Source organism: Guillardia theta, assembly GCF_000315625.1.
Source record: "Guillardia theta CCMP2712 unplaced genomic scaffold GUITHscaffold_89, whole genome shotgun sequence".
Classification (NCBI taxonomy): Eukaryota; class Cryptophyceae; order Pyrenomonadales; family Geminigeraceae; genus Guillardia; species Guillardia theta.
This window is the reverse complement of record NW_005434585.1, coordinates 3,792-19,340: the sequence shown is the minus strand read 5'-3', so window position 1 is coordinate 19,340 and position 15,549 is coordinate 3,792. Positions and strand designations below refer to the sequence as shown.

At 54.5% G+C, this 15,549-nt stretch overlaps 5 protein-coding genes across 5 annotated transcripts in view; 3 read left to right on the top strand and 2 right to left on the bottom strand.

The window, feature by feature from the left end:
* The window catches only part of GUITHDRAFT_115864 (hypothetical protein), a gene marked incomplete at both ends in the record, with an annotated part of 7,212 nt that extends 5,252 nt beyond the window's left edge, over window positions 1–1,960 (top strand). The window contains 12 exons of the mRNA XM_005824814.1: window positions 14–85; window positions 501–648; window positions 696–785; window positions 825–866; window positions 915–1,033; window positions 1,081–1,101; window positions 1,160–1,201; window positions 1,315–1,360; window positions 1,504–1,608; window positions 1,707–1,786; window positions 1,841–1,866; window positions 1,918–1,960. Of these exons, the coding sequence (XP_005824871.1) occupies window positions 14–85; window positions 501–648; window positions 696–785; window positions 825–866; window positions 915–1,033; window positions 1,081–1,101; window positions 1,160–1,201; window positions 1,315–1,360; window positions 1,504–1,608; window positions 1,707–1,786; window positions 1,841–1,866; window positions 1,918–1,960 (834 nt within the window). The remainder of the gene's footprint in view (window positions 1–13; window positions 86–500; window positions 649–695; window positions 786–824; window positions 867–914; window positions 1,034–1,080; window positions 1,102–1,159; window positions 1,202–1,314; window positions 1,361–1,503; window positions 1,609–1,706; window positions 1,787–1,840; window positions 1,867–1,917) is intronic.
* Window positions 1,961–2,752: 792 nt separating this feature from the next.
* Window positions 2,753–3,219, bottom strand: GUITHDRAFT_77645 (hypothetical protein; the record flags this gene model as incomplete). Its single annotated transcript, XM_005824813.1, has 3 exons — window positions 2,753–2,874; window positions 2,926–2,984; window positions 3,140–3,219. 3 exons carry the CDS (start codon window positions 3,217–3,219, stop codon window positions 2,753–2,755), a joined length of 261 nt encoding a protein of 86 aa, XP_005824870.1.
* Window positions 3,220–4,407: 1,188 nt separating this feature from the next.
* GUITHDRAFT_115862 (hypothetical protein) lies at window positions 4,408–5,139 on the top strand (the record flags this gene model as incomplete). The annotated part of the gene is made up of 1 exon (XM_005824812.1): window positions 4,408–5,139. One exon carries the CDS (start codon window positions 4,408–4,410, stop codon window positions 5,137–5,139), a length of 732 nt encoding a protein of 243 aa, XP_005824869.1.
* A 4,222-nt stretch (window positions 5,140–9,361) lies between these two features.
* On the top strand, window positions 9,362–10,489 carry GUITHDRAFT_154818 (hypothetical protein; the record flags this gene model as incomplete). Its single annotated transcript, XM_005824811.1, has 10 exons — window positions 9,362–9,394; window positions 9,444–9,513; window positions 9,561–9,640; window positions 9,742–9,867; window positions 9,915–9,974; window positions 10,018–10,062; window positions 10,110–10,145; window positions 10,200–10,250; window positions 10,301–10,365; window positions 10,412–10,489. Coding segments are annotated over exons 3-10 (491 nt in total), but the record flags the coding sequence as incomplete, so codon positions are not given.
* A 95-nt stretch (window positions 10,490–10,584) lies between these two features.
* On the bottom strand, window positions 10,585–15,053 carry GUITHDRAFT_165330 (hypothetical protein; the record flags this gene model as incomplete). Its single annotated transcript, XM_005824810.1, has 17 exons — window positions 10,585–10,673; window positions 10,714–11,000; window positions 11,043–11,103; window positions 11,154–11,323; window positions 11,434–11,501; window positions 11,557–11,658; window positions 11,690–11,760; window positions 11,826–12,153; window positions 12,188–12,344; window positions 12,388–12,698; window positions 12,750–13,762; window positions 13,811–14,209; window positions 14,518–14,578; window positions 14,625–14,762; window positions 14,818–14,890; window positions 14,932–14,989; window positions 15,039–15,053. 16 exons carry the CDS (start codon window positions 15,051–15,053, stop codon window positions 10,876–10,878), a joined length of 3,150 nt encoding a protein of 1,049 aa, XP_005824867.1. The 3' UTR covers window positions 10,585–10,673; window positions 10,714–10,875.
* Between the last annotated feature and the right edge of the window lie 496 nt (window positions 15,054–15,549).

Below are 15,549 nucleotides of genomic sequence, written 5' to 3'. Positions count from 1 at the left end.
CTTCTTTTCCCAGCTGTCAGCCCTCATTGCGACTCTTTCAGATGCTCTTCAGGCCATCAGTCTCCTACGTCCGTTTGGCGTGTCGGTGAGATGGAGGCGGAGGGATGGGGCGAGAGGGTAAAGCGACGAGCAGGTTCAAGTCAAGTGGCGACGCGAAGGATTCTTTCGTCCTCACTTTCAAGGCAATGAGAAAGAGGAGGAGGAGGAAGAGGAGGGGGAGGGAAGGGAGAGGAGGGGGAGGGGGGAGAAGGGAGAGGGAGAGGAGGGAGAGGGAGGAGGGGGAGGGAAGTGAAGGGGCTGACGCATGAGTCAGTTTATGGGGATGCGATCGACCTAGTCATGCAGCCTCCCATCCTATTGACATTAATGGGTGAGACTCACTTCCTCTCTCTGCTCTCCCCTCTGCCCCTGCCTCTCCTGCCTCTCCTGCCCTCCTCCTACCACGCTCCTCTCTCACCTCTACCTCCCTCTCCTGATTTCCCTGGCTCAATCTCTTGCAGGTGTATTGTACGAGTTCGAAATTCTCCGAGCAAGAGCGGAACCTGCAGGTCTCTTTGGCTCGACCGCTTGATGACGATGATGATGATGGTGATGGTGATGATGATGGTGATGATGATGGTGATGATGATGATGATGGTGATGATGATGGTGATGATGATGATGATGATGATGATGATGACATTTTTCTGACGCAGGCAACTTGAGCTCCTCTCAGGATCACGATTCTCACCGACAAGATCGGCTGCGAGTGCGAGGTCACCTAGGGAAAGGAAGCGAAGCAGGTGGTGAGAGCGGCAGCTTGTTTCGGTCTTGACGAGCATCAGGGAGGCAAGGGAGTGAAGGAGCAACAGGAAAGACAGTCGGAGGTGAGTGGACAAGCAAGCTGATGATCGCGAGATGCTCATGCGATGCAGTAGACCAGCAAGGGAGGGCGGAGGAGGAAGGGACGATGACTTGCACGTCGGAGGAGCTGTCGAATCTACAACAGGGCAGAGAAAGCAAGGAGATCAGCAGAGACGACGCGCACCACCAGGTTCTTGATGTTCACATTGTCGTTTCTCCTCTCACTTCTGCAATTAGATCGACATCCTCAAGCGCAAGGTCCGCCCCGTCTACCTAACCAGCCATGAGATCTTGCCCTCACTGCTTCCTTTCTCAGATGACGAGGATGAGGAAGGAGCAGGAAGAAGTGAAGCGTTTGGTGCTGCCCTCTTGCACCATCACTGCCCTCATGTTTCCTCCTCATCTTCCCCTCCTGCCTCACATCAACATCCAACTCCGCCTCCCCCTTCCTCTGATATGTGCGACTTGCAGGCACAGAGACAGCAGCAGCATCAGAGGAATACGCGTGTGCTACTTGGTGAGGATCCTTCCTCTCCGGACATCTCCATCTCTTCGCTTGCTCTCGTTTTTTCGTTCTCTCTTCTGCCTTCACTTTCCTCTCCTCGTCCTGTGCTCTTCTCGTCGCCTCCATTCTCCCGTAAGTCGCTCATGCACCTGCAGACTCAGCCCGGGAGATGTTGACCGACATGACACCGGAGGCCTCGAGCAAGGCGGACTATGCCATGGTGCTTCAGCTGCTTGACGACCTTGCTCTTGAAACGGCTGGTAGGAGCCTCTTTCTTCATCTTGCTCCCTCGTCTTCCTCTTCCTCGCTCCTCCTCTCGCTCCGTCATCTCCTTTCAACGCCTGACCGCGTGCTGCAGCTGCCGACGAAGACCTCGATATGCTGGTAAGGGTGACGCAGGGGACGGAGAGGAAGCGCAAAGGCGAGCAGTCGAGCACGGTAAGAGATTTCTCTGTGCGTCTATCAGTTCAAGCCTGATGTGAAGCTGTGAAGGCGGGAGAGGCGTATCCGAGGAGGAGGTGACGGGAGCGGCGAGGGGAGGGAGGGGTTCTAAGTTGTTTCTTTATCAGTTCGGATGGTTTCGCTGCTTCGGGATACACCTTTGAGGATTAACGCGGAAAGCACGCGAAGCTCTAAAGGAGCACAAGGCAACAAGTTTCTAGTATTTTAATCAAACAGGCAAGAGGCTCCTCGCTCCCGCTTCCTCATAATCACTCCAAGCCGCTTGTCAACCGATGGGGCGAAGGCTCTGAGAGGAGAGCGGCAGTAGGGGCACACGCCACACCCCGGGCTGTTTCCGAGCTTCATCGCCTCCTCAAGCCACATGCACAAGCAATCCAAGCAGAAGAAGTGACCGCAGGGGAGCAGGGCTGGCTCAAGGGGCAAGTTGGTACAGAGGATACAGAGAAGCTCTTCTCGGTCAGCCGTGCAGAACCACAAGATTCGTCCGCAGGCGAGGAGAGCGTCACGGTGAAGGAGGAAAGACTGGAAAGACGGCTGAAGGCGATACATACGAACTACGAGCATCCCCATGAGAGCCTGAGCCTTTCTAAGCTCCTCACCCTCATCGCCACTTGTTGCGTTGCTCCGCTGAGCAAACGACATAAGAACCTCCCAGGCAGCGTGAAAGCGATGCTCCTGCACGAGCTGCTCCGTCAGGGCCACCCAGTCGCTGCCAAGACAAGTTGCTTCTCTCATCTTGACAAGAACCGAGTCCGCCCATAGCACGCTGCTGTCAACCACCTCCTGGTGGACCAATCCTTGTCTCTCACTTGCATCGAATGCAACAGGCGTCGAGCACCTAAACGAGCATGCTTCTACGACTGCCAAGATCAGCATGGAACAGCCCAGGAAGGCGGAAATGCCATAACCATACAACCCCATCCCAATGCTGGGTGGTTTCTCTTAGCTGCTTTTGAATTGCCACTCCCTTCGACACATGGGGCATCTCTGTACATTGTTTCCTTGCACACCAATCCACTTGACAATGCAGTGCATGTGGAAAGGATGGCTGCACTCGCCCCATACTGCTCAAGATGGAATTAGAGAAAAACAAGATCGGCGTGTGCACTAGGAACCTATGGGACAGTCATCACCGGGGATCCTACAGTCCGGGCAGCAGCCATCGAACGCCAATCTGGTGCGCGAGTATCAGAGAGGAGGCAGGTGAAGAAGAAAACTATGACTTGGCACAGAGACATGCGGCCAGTTCAGCCGCCAACGAAGAAAGGACACAGGCGGAGAAAAAGGAGGGAGGAGGGGCGGGAGGGGGGGGAGCTATCAGATTCTCACCTGCATATACCGCACGCGTCATCCTCCGCGTTCCACGTCCACGTGCCCACCGCATGCCAGCCCTCCACCTGTACCCGCATTTCCCGCCCTTGCTTGTGGACCAATCCGTTATTTGACCGTTATGCTCTTTTCGAATTCACAACAATCAAACGGCACGCCCGGCCGGAACACTCAGTGACTGCCCACTGAGCGGTCCGCCGGGCTGAGCGGTCCGCCGGGCCCGGGTGCACTCGGGCCTGCTGCCGGAAAAGAGCTAGCAGAGCCTTTAAAACTTGGAGTAATCTCGGCGTAACTTTGAGTATCCTGGTACTGCTGTTTAACTTAACTTTGAGTAAAGATCGGAGACGTGAGGGCGGGGGAGGCCGCCCCCTTGCAGGAAGAGAAAGAAAAAGACAAGAAGACGCCACGAGCCGCCGGCATCTCTCCAGGGAGATACTGACGGACGTGACTGCTGTCAGATGTTCCCTGCTCCCAAACAGCTACAATCTCGTGGCCTTATGAATCCATGCCGTCGGTAAAAGAGTTTTAAATCGGGGTTCCTGTCTGTGACTCGCAAGTATTCCGTTGCCGGCGCAGACCTCTCACGTCCGGCCGCTCTCCGCCTCCCCCCCCCCCATATGTGCTCGTCTCTTTCAACTCCCTCCCTATGAGAAAAGGTCCTCGTGGCTCCTCAGCCCTCGTCCCCTTCTGACATCTCGCCGTATATAAGTCAGTTGTACGCAAGCATCGCTCCGATGATTTCCCCTGCTGACGTTCAAAGCGGAAAAGTTTTGTTTCGCGAACGACCCACTGAAGGGGAGGGGTAGTATTCATATGAAAGAAGGGGTAGAAAGACAAGATTCTTTTATATGGGTATCGTAAATGTGGATACTCTCAGTCACCCCCTCTTTTCAGAGGTTTATCAGGGTTGAAGATAGGGGTAGGGTGCGACAGAGGAAGGCGTAGGTGATGCGGCTACTGGCATCAGAAGCCTCAAGCTCATGACCGTGCAAATAAACCCCCATACACCGCACCCCCTTAAAATCCCTGAGAATCACCCCTGGGTAAATGGGACGTGAGCGAAAAGACAGCTATTCATAGAGAGGGTTCTAAACCTCCTGTAGTAAAATCCAGAAGTTATAGTTTCCATCACGTACTTGGAGGGGGAATCGAAGTCTCGGGATCTACAAGAACGTTGGTTCTATCGATCTCGAGCAGCGTTGCCGGTAGCCATGCACAAGGGAAGCATACATGAGCAAGTCAAGGCCTTCTCGTTCAGAAATCTACTTATGTCCACAGTTGATGCTAGAACTGGGAAAAAGAGCAAGAGAAGCTCGAAAAGCAAAGGATCGAACGGAAAAGCGAACCCGAGAATAGTGCGAGCGAATGTGTTCCCAAGGAGAAAGAAAGGGGAATCAGAGAGATCGTCGAATTGTTCCCTAAGTCTTAGCCTGGTTGACATCAAATCCTTGTTCTACATGCGCCAGAGTGAGGCCGCAACGTTTCTTGGAATCTCTCTTACAGCGATGAAGAATGCTTGTAGGAGAGTAGGAATATCGCGATGGCCGTACTCGCGACAACGACCGGACATGGTGAATCAAAACAAATCTCAGGGAGAGAACACGCAAAGTGTTGCAAACATTCCAGCGAAACAAGAAGACTCGAGCGCGAAAGAGTCAGAAGATCCTCAGGGTCCATCTACTCGCGACATGGAGCGAGTGCTAGGAGATATGGAAGAGAGCAGAGTTCCGATCGTAGACTACTTACACAACCCCAACGTTCAGACCCTCGCGCAATGGAGGGCAGCGTTTAACTGCGACAGCCCGCAGGAGCTTCAATCCAGCAGCGAAGAAGACGATTTTCAGGAGGTGGTCATGCGGCAAAAAGTGGAGTGGGGCGAAGCATGGTTCGACGAGCGAGAGGAGGCACATCATCTTCACTCGGGGAGGGTCATGGCAGATTGCGAGCTGTTCAGCCACGCCGAAGACATTGATGGATGTCTATCCTTTGATGACCTGTAGATGAAATCCCAAGCTTGGAACCCTCTGCAGACGCAAATAGATCAGTCCAGTCATGTAAGACAGGCTGGGCTAGCCATATTCTTTGAGATTAGTTTGAAATCTTTTCAACGTATCCGCTACTTTAACCCAATCAATGAATATCAAAATATGACACTTTCAAAACATCTTGTCGTAAATGCGCCTCTTGAAAATGTAAAGAATTACAGTGAGGAAAATGCATCCACCGAAGATCTGGAACGAAGGGGACAAGGTATAAGTGTAGCTCCGAGAATGTAAGTTAGCAGGCACTCACAAGAAGCATCACATCCGTAAAGTTTCTTCTCCCGATGCGAGTCAACAGAACTTTGGACCTGCAAGCTCTCAAAACAAGTCGACCATCCGTTCCAAGGGTTACTGAGTAGTCCTTGCATCTATTGATGAAGTTTCGTTTGCTGCATGCTGGATCGTCTTAGACGACGAGTCTAGAACCTGTGGATCAACATCATTCTTTGCATCAAAATTGCTGACCATGTTGCCTGCGAGGTTTGTGCTGTACGTGACAATTCTCCAGCCATCTGTTGTCGCATTCTCTTGAGACTCTCAGTGATCTCAGCGCTGTCACGGCGTCAGCGGACAAGCACAAGCAAGGAGAGGAAGACCTGGTGGCAAGAGCCTTCGAGGCTCCTTGATGGCCTCGCTGTCGCAACTCTGTTGTGTCAAGTCAAGACCTCCCACTAGCCCCACGGCAGCTGCACCTCTCACGGATGTGGAGGCAGCTCCCGCGAAGAGCGCTTCTCTATGCTGCTCAGCTACCTGCGAGTTGGCATCAAACGTCTGCGATGACAAACATCTAGAACCAACCGTCTCTCTGCTTGCCCGAGCTGCCGACACTGCAGCTCTCAGTGCAGAGGAAAGCCTGTCGAGCCTCTCAGGACCTCAGTTCCATACAACTTGCTCGACCTTTGATGCTCCGTCCTGTGTCTCGATATTCGGGCCATTAAATCCGCTTTGGTGCTTTCTGAATCATTCTCCATCGCTTGAATTTGAGATTTTTCCAACAACGACTGAAAGCCACGGCATGAAAGAAAGAATATTAGAAGTGCATGGCAGACCTGCACGTGGCAGAGGTTGTCTTTGATGTTGGAGCGGATACAAATCTGTTTGTCGCAAGATGTGCATTGAAGGAGATCTTGGATCAGCTTATCTGTCTCGAGCTCCTGGACATGCTCATGCCATGAGATGAAAGCAGAGAGCTTGACAAACAGATAGCGAAACGTCTCCCAAACGTGTTTATCACAACCCTTTGATGCTAATCCCACTCGTATGCCGCCTACATCATGTCGAATTGGATACCTCGCTTACTTCTGAGACCTCTTCCGTCGACACAACTAGCATACACGCTCTCCTCTCCTCGGCTCACCTCCCTCTCTCGATTCCGCGCCCTTCACCTCTCCGCTCCTCCCATCCCATCCCAACCCATCCCAACCCATCCCCAACCCAACCCAACCCATCCCATCCCATTCCCCCTTCGCCTCTCCTTCCCTCCCCGCCTCCCCTCCCCTCCCCTCCTTTCCTCCCCCCCCCTCGCCTCTCCTTCCCTCCTTGCCTCCCCCTCTCCCCCTCCCTTCCCTTCCTCCCCTCCCCTCCCCTCCCCTCCCTTCCTCCTCCTCCCCTCCCCTCTTCTCCCGCACCTTCTTCGTCAGTTCCTCCATCACCGCATGCGCCATGCTCTCATGCAGTCCGCCAAAGCTCTGAGGCAGGCTCAGCGGAGTGGACGCAAGTAAATGGTGAAGGTGCGGTAGAAAATGGGGGGGGGGAGGAGGCGACCAGGAAGCGGCCTTGAGAGAGCATGCTCGAGACTAGCTCGTACTTCGCCCTCATGCATGCTGCTTGTTCTCCTTCTTCCGCTCGGAACCCATCAAGTCCGACCGAGCGGTCTCACTCGCGCCATGTCGTTGAGAGGCGGGTCGTCGTCGAGCAGTGTGGGGGCATCTGAGGGTCCTGATTTTCTGCACATCTCCTCTGAAGACGATCCTGAGCTCAAGAGAGTCTCCTCGTACCTCAACGAGGCCTACAAGCATGATCCTCCTCACACCGAAACCATCGGACGGTTGTTGAGAATCTCGTCTGCTGGCGCCTCACGTTCAGTGCCAGGTTCTACTGGGAGCGTCCGGAGCTCGAGGCTCAGCTGTATGATGAGCAGATGGAGGCTACGGGTCTGATTGCAGTCTCGGTATGTGATGAGAGGAGGCGATGCGCTCTTTTGATGTTTGACGAGAATGAAATGTGCGAGTTGCTTCCATACCGTTGAGCCCTGGGGCAGGAAGAGGATTCGAAGGAGGGAGACCCGAGGCGGTTCAGCTCGCTGTCGACTGGGGACTTAGGGGTGAGTAGAGGGAAGTCGAAGAGCCTTCATTCATGCCTGCTGTAGATCGTATGGAGTAAGTACGCGCCATGGGAAACAGAAGGATGGGAGCGCGAGGTAAGAGCTGCAGCGCTCCATGCTCTTGAGAACTAAGACCTCGAGCAGAGCACGGGCGTTGACGCCTTCAAGTATCCCGATGTCAGTCTAGAGGATCGCGGTTCTGGTCTGTTGCTCCTGCCCATCTGCTCGCCTTCATTGTTCCCATAGACCTCACCGTCATCGATCGCTCGTTTGGACGACCAGGATACATCTTCGTGCGATACATCTTCCCCGGTGCTGCTCTCGTGGTCTTCTCGTGGTCTTCTCATCGTCTCCTGCTCCTCTGACTCGCCAGACTCGCCTGCCGCTCACAGCGGATGCGTGCAAGTGGGGGACAGGCTCAAGAGTGTGCGGCTGATGCAGGTGACCAGAGGAGGAGGGTCGCAAGTGCAACAGCCTGTCGCAGCGAGACATAATCTCGATGGATACTTGGCCGCTGATCAACGCCATGGAGCTTGTGAGCTGCTGACAACCGTGACGCTCCTCGACCTCCTCATCCTTGGCTCCCCAGATCATGGGAAGGCCGGGCGAGCCCGTTGAACTCTGTCTTGAACGTCAGTGGACTGCTGAATCAGAAGTCAGTGAAGCATGTTGAATGAGTCGAGGTTACGGTTCAAGCAGGAAAGGAAACGCAAGCGACTTACTCGTCACGTTGATCTGATGAACGATTTTCCTGTAAGCATCTCTATGTTTGCTCTTTCACTAAAACATGTGCGGTCAGGAGCTTCGCCGAGGTCTTCAAATCGCTGCAGGAGATCAGCAGGCACCGATTGGGTTGAGCTGAAGCTAAGCTGTCACACTTTTGACGGGTTTCCTTCAGAGATTTCTCGTCAAGCGAGGAAGAGAAAGACAAGGTTCCTAGTCTTGGCTTATAGCAAAAGCCAACGTGACGGCAGCAGCAGAAGGAGGAGGTGCATGTGTGTCTCATCAGGCAGGAGAGGAGGCGGTTCCTTGCAAGTCGTTGTTGTCTCGCTCATCTTCTCCTCGTCTGAGTGCTCGCAGACTACACGGATCTTGAGATCGGAGTCATCAAACCAGGTGCGACTAGACGCTGTCGTCTGCTCGTGACTATTTGGCCATAGCGAACCCTCCAGGTGTCACTCGCGACGGGTCCGCAATCGCCCCGAAGCTGCGAGCGATGGCACAGTTGGCACTTGAGCTTGAGGGTGAGGATGAGACCGGAAGACAGCAAGTAACGGTAGGACAGCAAGTAACGGCTGCTCTCAGAGTCTGCTGCCTGGAACTCCTCGAGCAAGTCCGACACGCGAGCATGTCGAGGCCGCATGCTTGTGAGCCCGCAGAGCCTCGAGGTGATTGACTTGCTGCCCTCAAGCTCCTCATGCTGTCGCAGCCGACTGTCTCAGTCCCCAGGGCTCTTAGGTTCTCGTCCTCTCCTCGTCATCCTGCTTTGACGTCTCTGCAGAGCCAGACTAGACGAAGCCGCGAGGAAAAAGACTCCCGTCGTGATGCAAGGGCCGCAACTCTTTGTCTCCGAGAGCGAAGAGACTTTCAAGATCATGGAAGGCGATCTGCGTCACTTCTCGGGACATGTCTTTCTCCGTATTCCCCCTATCTCAGCCATGAATCTGCTCTGACCCTGCTGTGACCTGGAGGGGGGGAAGAGAACGTCAGCGCCAGCGGCTTCTGTGGTAGAGTGACCCTTGGAATGAGTGTGCCACCCTTCAGCGAGGTCAAGCAAGCTTGCTGCTTGCTGCGAGGCTGACTGGCTGACTGGCTGACTGGTTTCTGACTGGACAAGATGCGGGAGACTGCTGAGTTTCTTCGTCCTGATCTCTTCTGGAAGCCGGACAGGTGAGCTTGCTGTCTCGTAGCCGTCGTTCCCTCAGCTGGCAGCACTAGGGTGCAGAGGCCACTCCTCTGCAACGCTGCTGGAGCCTTCCGCCAGCTGACCTTCAGCTTGGACCAGAATGGTTGAGAGCGCATGTCGGGACTGCCACGTCCCCTGAGAGCTTTGCAGGCGCCTCCTGCGTCTACGCGTTCCATGGGATGTGGACGTTCGGCTCCTGTTGCGTTCGCGCAGATGGCGACTTGTCACGGGTAGGAGGAGGAGGAGGAGGAGGAGGAGGAGGAGGAGGAGGAGAGAGCGCGCGGGGGGGGTGGGAGGGGATCCTTGTGAAGAAGGTGAAGGGCTGGAGCAGGAGTTCCGCATCACCGAGCAAGCATCGATCAACTTGGAGAACTGCTGCATTGGGGGAGGAGGATCGGCTGCCGGCCTCTTCCTCGACTGTCAAGCTTCGGTGGTCATCAAGTCTACGGTCATCCAGGTCGAGCAGCCGCGTCAGTGGTGAGGAAGTCACGAGCTTGGGCGCAGGGAGTTCAGACGGGGATCGGAGCGATGCATAGCGCGTCAGGTTTCCTGTGCAACTCGACAGTAACGCCAAACCGAGAGCAGCGGGAGAGTGACGACGTGACAGATCAGGGAGACAAAAGAAGCCGTGTACATGCACGACTGCGCAGCGGCAAGTTTTCACTTCTCCACCTGCTGCCGATCTGACGGCGCTGACAGATGCGCCTGCACGACTGCGTGCTGGAGAGAAGTCGGGTAAGGCAGCCCGAGAGCCTCTGCTGCTCCTCGAGTCTCATGCCGACATTTCAGTTCGCTGTGGCCGCAACATCGAGTCAGATGATCCCCTGCTACATGGTCATGGTACTCGCCTAGCGCCCCTCGCGTCCTTGGCTGAGCTGCATCATCTGCAGTTCAACGTCGACGCTGAGTTGGAGATGGTGGGATGTCTGGTCAAATGTCGACTGTGGATGAAAGGTGATGACATCGGCAGATTTAAGTCTTGTGGTGCTCATTGTTTGTAGAATTGCAAGCGAGCTTTCAGATACGGAACTTCGTGGACATCGACAACACTTACTTGATGGAGAATTGTTGCAAATTTTGCATGAATGAAGGGTGTGAATAATGAAGATATGAGTGGAACAAATCTGATGTCATCTATAAGAGATGTTTGTCGTGTCTTGGAAATGTTTCTTTTGCTTTCAATGAGGAACGAGGACAAGGAGTGACAGTCGATCATCTTCTTCTCTCCTCGATGACTGGGTTTGTTTCTTGATCAGTCTACACCTGAATACGGACTCTAAGACATTGCACAGTCGACAACCACCTGAATACGGACTCTAAGACATTGCACAGTCGACAACCATCCTGTGATGTGAAGATGATCGGAGACAGATCACCGCAAGCTCAAGTAGACACAAGCTGAGCAAGAGGTGAGCCAGTAGAGCGAGTTCCATGGCAATGCAGGAAGAGAGAGTCGAGGTTTACCTTAGATGTCCAGCAGGTCCTCGTAGTCTTGGATCGTCTCTTCTTCGATCGCAGCTGCCTTGCTCGCCTTCGCCTCTGCTTCCCTTGTCCAGCTGCCCTCCTGCTTGTTGCGCTTCGGTTTGCGACCTGTGGAGAGTGAGGAGCATCTCGAGTCTCGAGTCCTCTCACTCATCTCCTTGTCGTCATCGAATTCCACCAGCCAGTCTCGGATGTTGATGGCAGAGGTTCCCTGCCCGTCTAGTCAAGCCGAAGCTCTAGAGCTCTACAGGAGGTTCAAACCATCTTGAACAGCTCGTGCTCCCAGCCCCTCCCTTGTCTCCTCCCTTGTCTCCATTCTCCGAGATAGAAGCTGCCGTCTTCAAGCGTGTACTTCCCTAGCCCCTCTCGCTTCCCCCTCCGGAAGTTCCCCTGGTAGACCGACTTGTCCGGGTAATACTCCACTCCGAGACCTGCGGAGGAGCAGGAGGACGAGAAGAAAGAGCAGCAGCAGCAGCAGCAGCAGCAGATGGAGAATGAAAGTCACATGAGAGAAAAGCAACATCTCTGCTTCAATGCTGACCGTGAGGAAGGTCTCGCATCCATTCACCGACGTATCTTGTCCCATCATGCTTCATAAGCACGCCATACCTGCCTTCGCTTCAGTTCCTCTCGCTTCACTTCGCTTGTCCCTCCTCTCTCTCACCCATTCCGCTGGTCGTTCACGTGGCCTCCTACAAACATCTTGTATCCATTGCCATCCCCTTGAAACTCTTGCCTGGTCGGCGGGAAGGCCAGACTTGCTTGCCTGTCACCAGGTCAGCTGCCGCTCCTCTCACGTGCGCCACCACTCGCCGACAAGCGTCATGGATGGTTCGCTCAGCCGCTTCGATCCAGCTGGAGACTTCGTCTGCGGGAGTAAGAAGAGGAGGAGGCTAAAAGGCACAGACCTGACGAGAAATCATCGAGATGGACCAGCTCGTCCTGTTGGTACTGCACCACCGCCTTCCACTTCACTTGACCTTCTCTCTCTTCCTGCTCGACCCCAGCTCCATGCCGTCGCCCTGACCTCCACATCCCTATCAGCACGATCCCGTCGGACGAGAAGAACCCTCCATAGCCGTCTTGGTCGCCCTCGCGGAACCTCCCCAAGAAGACGGACCCGTCTGCTTCCATCAGCATCCCCAGCCCCGTCATCTTGCCTCCCGCGAACCCTCCGGCGAACATCCGGCCGTCGTGCCATCGCATGTGACCTACCCCGTGCTTGAGACCCTCGTTGAGCTCGCCTGCCATGACCGTCAGCCTGTGACGCGGCTCAGCCTCGGCTGCCTGTGTACACGGAGATCCCTTGCGCTGGCTCGAACTCGATGAGCTCCGAGGGCTCTAGTCGCAGTCGCAGCTTCCCGGTAGCCGCCGGTCGCTTCGAGTCGAAGGCGAATTTGTTGGCGAGGTCAGACACGTGCTCGCACGCTCTGACCCACTCGCGCGTGCTCTCTGCCGCCTAGTCAGCACGCGAGGAGAGAGCAGAGGGAGGTACCCGGGTCGAGGACGGCCTCCTTCGCCAGCGAGGTGTTGAAGTGATACTCACACATGAAGAGCTTGAGAGGCTTCGCCGGCAGGTGCAGCTGCTCGATGGCGAACCCATGTCTCAAGTCGTGAAGCCACTCGCCCATGTGCTTGAGGGTCCGCGAGTTGATCGTCTTGCTGTAAACCCCCAGCCCATTCCTCTTCCCCTTGGCAAACTGACCCGAGAAGGTGCTGCCATCCGGATATAAGGCCGCTCCGAACCCGTGCGGCAGCCCAGCCTGTGTCTCTCCGTTGTAGGAGGTGCCGTCGGCGAACTTGTAGCTGAGCAGCGTGAGAAAGAGACAAGCGCAAGCAAGAGAGGAGGAGAGCCACCTTGAGAGAGCGGCGGAGTTCTCGCCGGCACCGTAGTCGTCCTCAAACCTCATCAGGCTTCTCTTCTTCACGATGTTGTCGCTCCTCGGCTTGGAGGCGGAGATGAACTTCAACCTCAGTTTGGCCTTGTCCCACATTCGTCGACCAGCATTCGCATCCTTCTCGAGGATCTGCAGGCGCCGCACAAGACGTTGCGACAAGACCAGGTAGTCGTTGGTCTCCATGCCGGGGAGGACTCGTGACTCCATGCTGTAGAGCTGCCTCGCCTCGTACAAGAGCCTGGAAGCCTCTCGCTTCTTGGGGTCTCTTGCGATGCGATCGAAGAGGGCTGCTGCTGTCGCTCCTCCTTCATTCAGCTGCTTCACAAGCGATGACTCCCTCGCCGCTTTCTTCGCTGCAGCCTCCCCATCCATCACGTTCTGTTTCTCTACAGCATCTTTATACGATTTCTTGCAAGCAGCGACAAGCCGTCTCAGCCCGTTGTTTCTCCAATGTCTCTGAATTTTACGCGCAAAGTGATGTTGCAGTTGACGGATGCTCGAATCCCACACCTCTTGCTTCACTCTGAAGACGGTCTCGCCTTCATAAGAGCCTGGCTGCTCAGCAGCTCCGTCGAAGACTTGCAGCACCATGTGCTCTACTTGTGGATCAGGGGAGTGAGCAAGATGGATCAGTCGACGGAATTCTCTCTCAGGGATCAAGGCATACTCGGTGTCGTCACAAGAGGCAGGAGCTGCTGCTGCCTCCTGCCTGTCCTGCTCCTCCATCTTGCCAGTCCATCTCGACGAGTCTCTTCTTTCACACTCCATGGCCTTGAGCTTCGCGAGGTTCGCTGCTCCGCTCGCTTCGTTGACTAGGTCGGTGCCATGCAGGATTGGATCGTAAGGGGAGCGAGCGAGCAGAACGCCGTCTTTCCAAGTCTCAATGAACTTCCCAAGTCCATCTTTCATCTCATTGGAGACGAAGACGGCAGTCCCGTCTTTCATCCCCTCCTTCCAACTTCCTGACAAGACCTGCAGACAAGCCTCGTCAGATTCTCATCCTCGCATCATCTTCCATACGTTTCCAGTCCTGCAGTCCAGCTGCATCCCGCAACCATGTCGCTTCCCGTGGAGCCACTGCCCGGAGTAGATGACTCCCTTCATCCGATCGTGTCGCTCCCCATGCCCATGCGCCTTCCCATTCAGCCACTCGCCCTTGTAGCTTCTCCCACCTGCCTCGCTCCGGAAACCTCCGACTCCACTCCGCTTGCCCTCAGAGAAGAAACCGCTGTACTGAGAACCGTCGGGAAACGTCATCTTGCCGTAGCCATGCTGCTTGTACTCCATCCACTCCCCCTCGTACGTCGATCCATCGGGAAGCTTAACAGCTGCGAATCCGTCTCTTCTACGCGATACTTCTTGTCCAGCAGCCACATCTTGACGAGCAAACATCTTGTCCAAGTCTGGCTGCGCGTTCTTCTACGTACATGCGACAAGTGTATCAGGTTTAACATTATCATATTTTCAGTCCTCACTCTGGCTAGATCTTTTTCCCATCGCACGATTCTCTCTGCTGCTTTTTGTTTTTCTTCCCGCATCGCATTGTACCTACCCGACATGTTACCACTCCAGCGCATCTTCGACAGGCTCTCCTAACTTGCTCATGGCCGTGCTATCTTCGCTCTTCCTGCGGTTCAACCTCTTCCACTCAGATTTCTTCTTTTCTTCCTGAGAGCCAATGAATGACAGCAATGCAACGCCTCCTACAAAGCGTTTCGCTTGCGCACCTCCAGTTTCTGCTGTAGCTTTTGCTCCTTCTGTATTTCGCGCTGCTCTCTCTCGAAATACCTTGACACCCATCAGTAGCAGTCTCATCAAACCTTGTCGTTCTCACGGACGGATCTCTGGAGGCACCAGAAAGTCGTCGATAACTCCCTTCATGATTCCAAGGATGCCTCGCGCTCTGCTTCTCTTCTTCTCTGTCTTCAACACCAACGACTTTCCAAGGTCCTGATTGATTTGATCAAGAAGACTTTGAGCTTCGTCATCAAATGTTTGTATTCTGCCAGCACAGGTCAACCCATCACCAACCATCATGCTCCTTGTACAGGTCGTTCTTCCTGGATGAAGCGACGGTGACCGGCTTGTCATCCTCGTCATCTGAAAAGAAGCTCAGGTCTCATCAGATAGTATCGCCTCACCGTCGTCCGTGTAAGTGGTATATGACAGAGCTGCCGAGGATGACCGCACGGAGAGGTCCTGAAGCAGACATCACAGACATATTGAGATGTACAGCTGTCGAGCATACGTCGTCTGACTGCATCGTCAAGCGATCAGACTTCCCTCGGCGTGCGTTTGCTTCAAAGCACAATGAACATCTCGCACGCTCAAGTCCAATGGCTGGACTTCATCTCCTCTTATCGGTCACCCTCCTGACGCTCCTGCCTGCCTGATTGAGCTTTTCAGAGTCTCTCTTGCATGAGACAAAATCAGACCAGACGGCAACAAGGCAAGGCAAGGCAAGGCAACGCAAGACAAGGCAAGACAACGCAAGACAAGGCAAGACAAGGCAAGACAAGACAAGACAAGACAAGACAAGGCAAGGCAAGACAAGGCAAGGCAAGGCAAGACAAGGCAAGTCAAGGCAACGCAAGACAAGACAAGACAAGACAAGGCAAGGCAAGACAAGACAAGACAAGACAAGACAAGACAAGACAAGACAAGACCGGGACAAGACAAGACAAGACAAGACAAGGCAAGGCAAGACAAGACAAGACAAGACAAGACAAGACAAGACAAGACCGGACAAGACAAGGCAA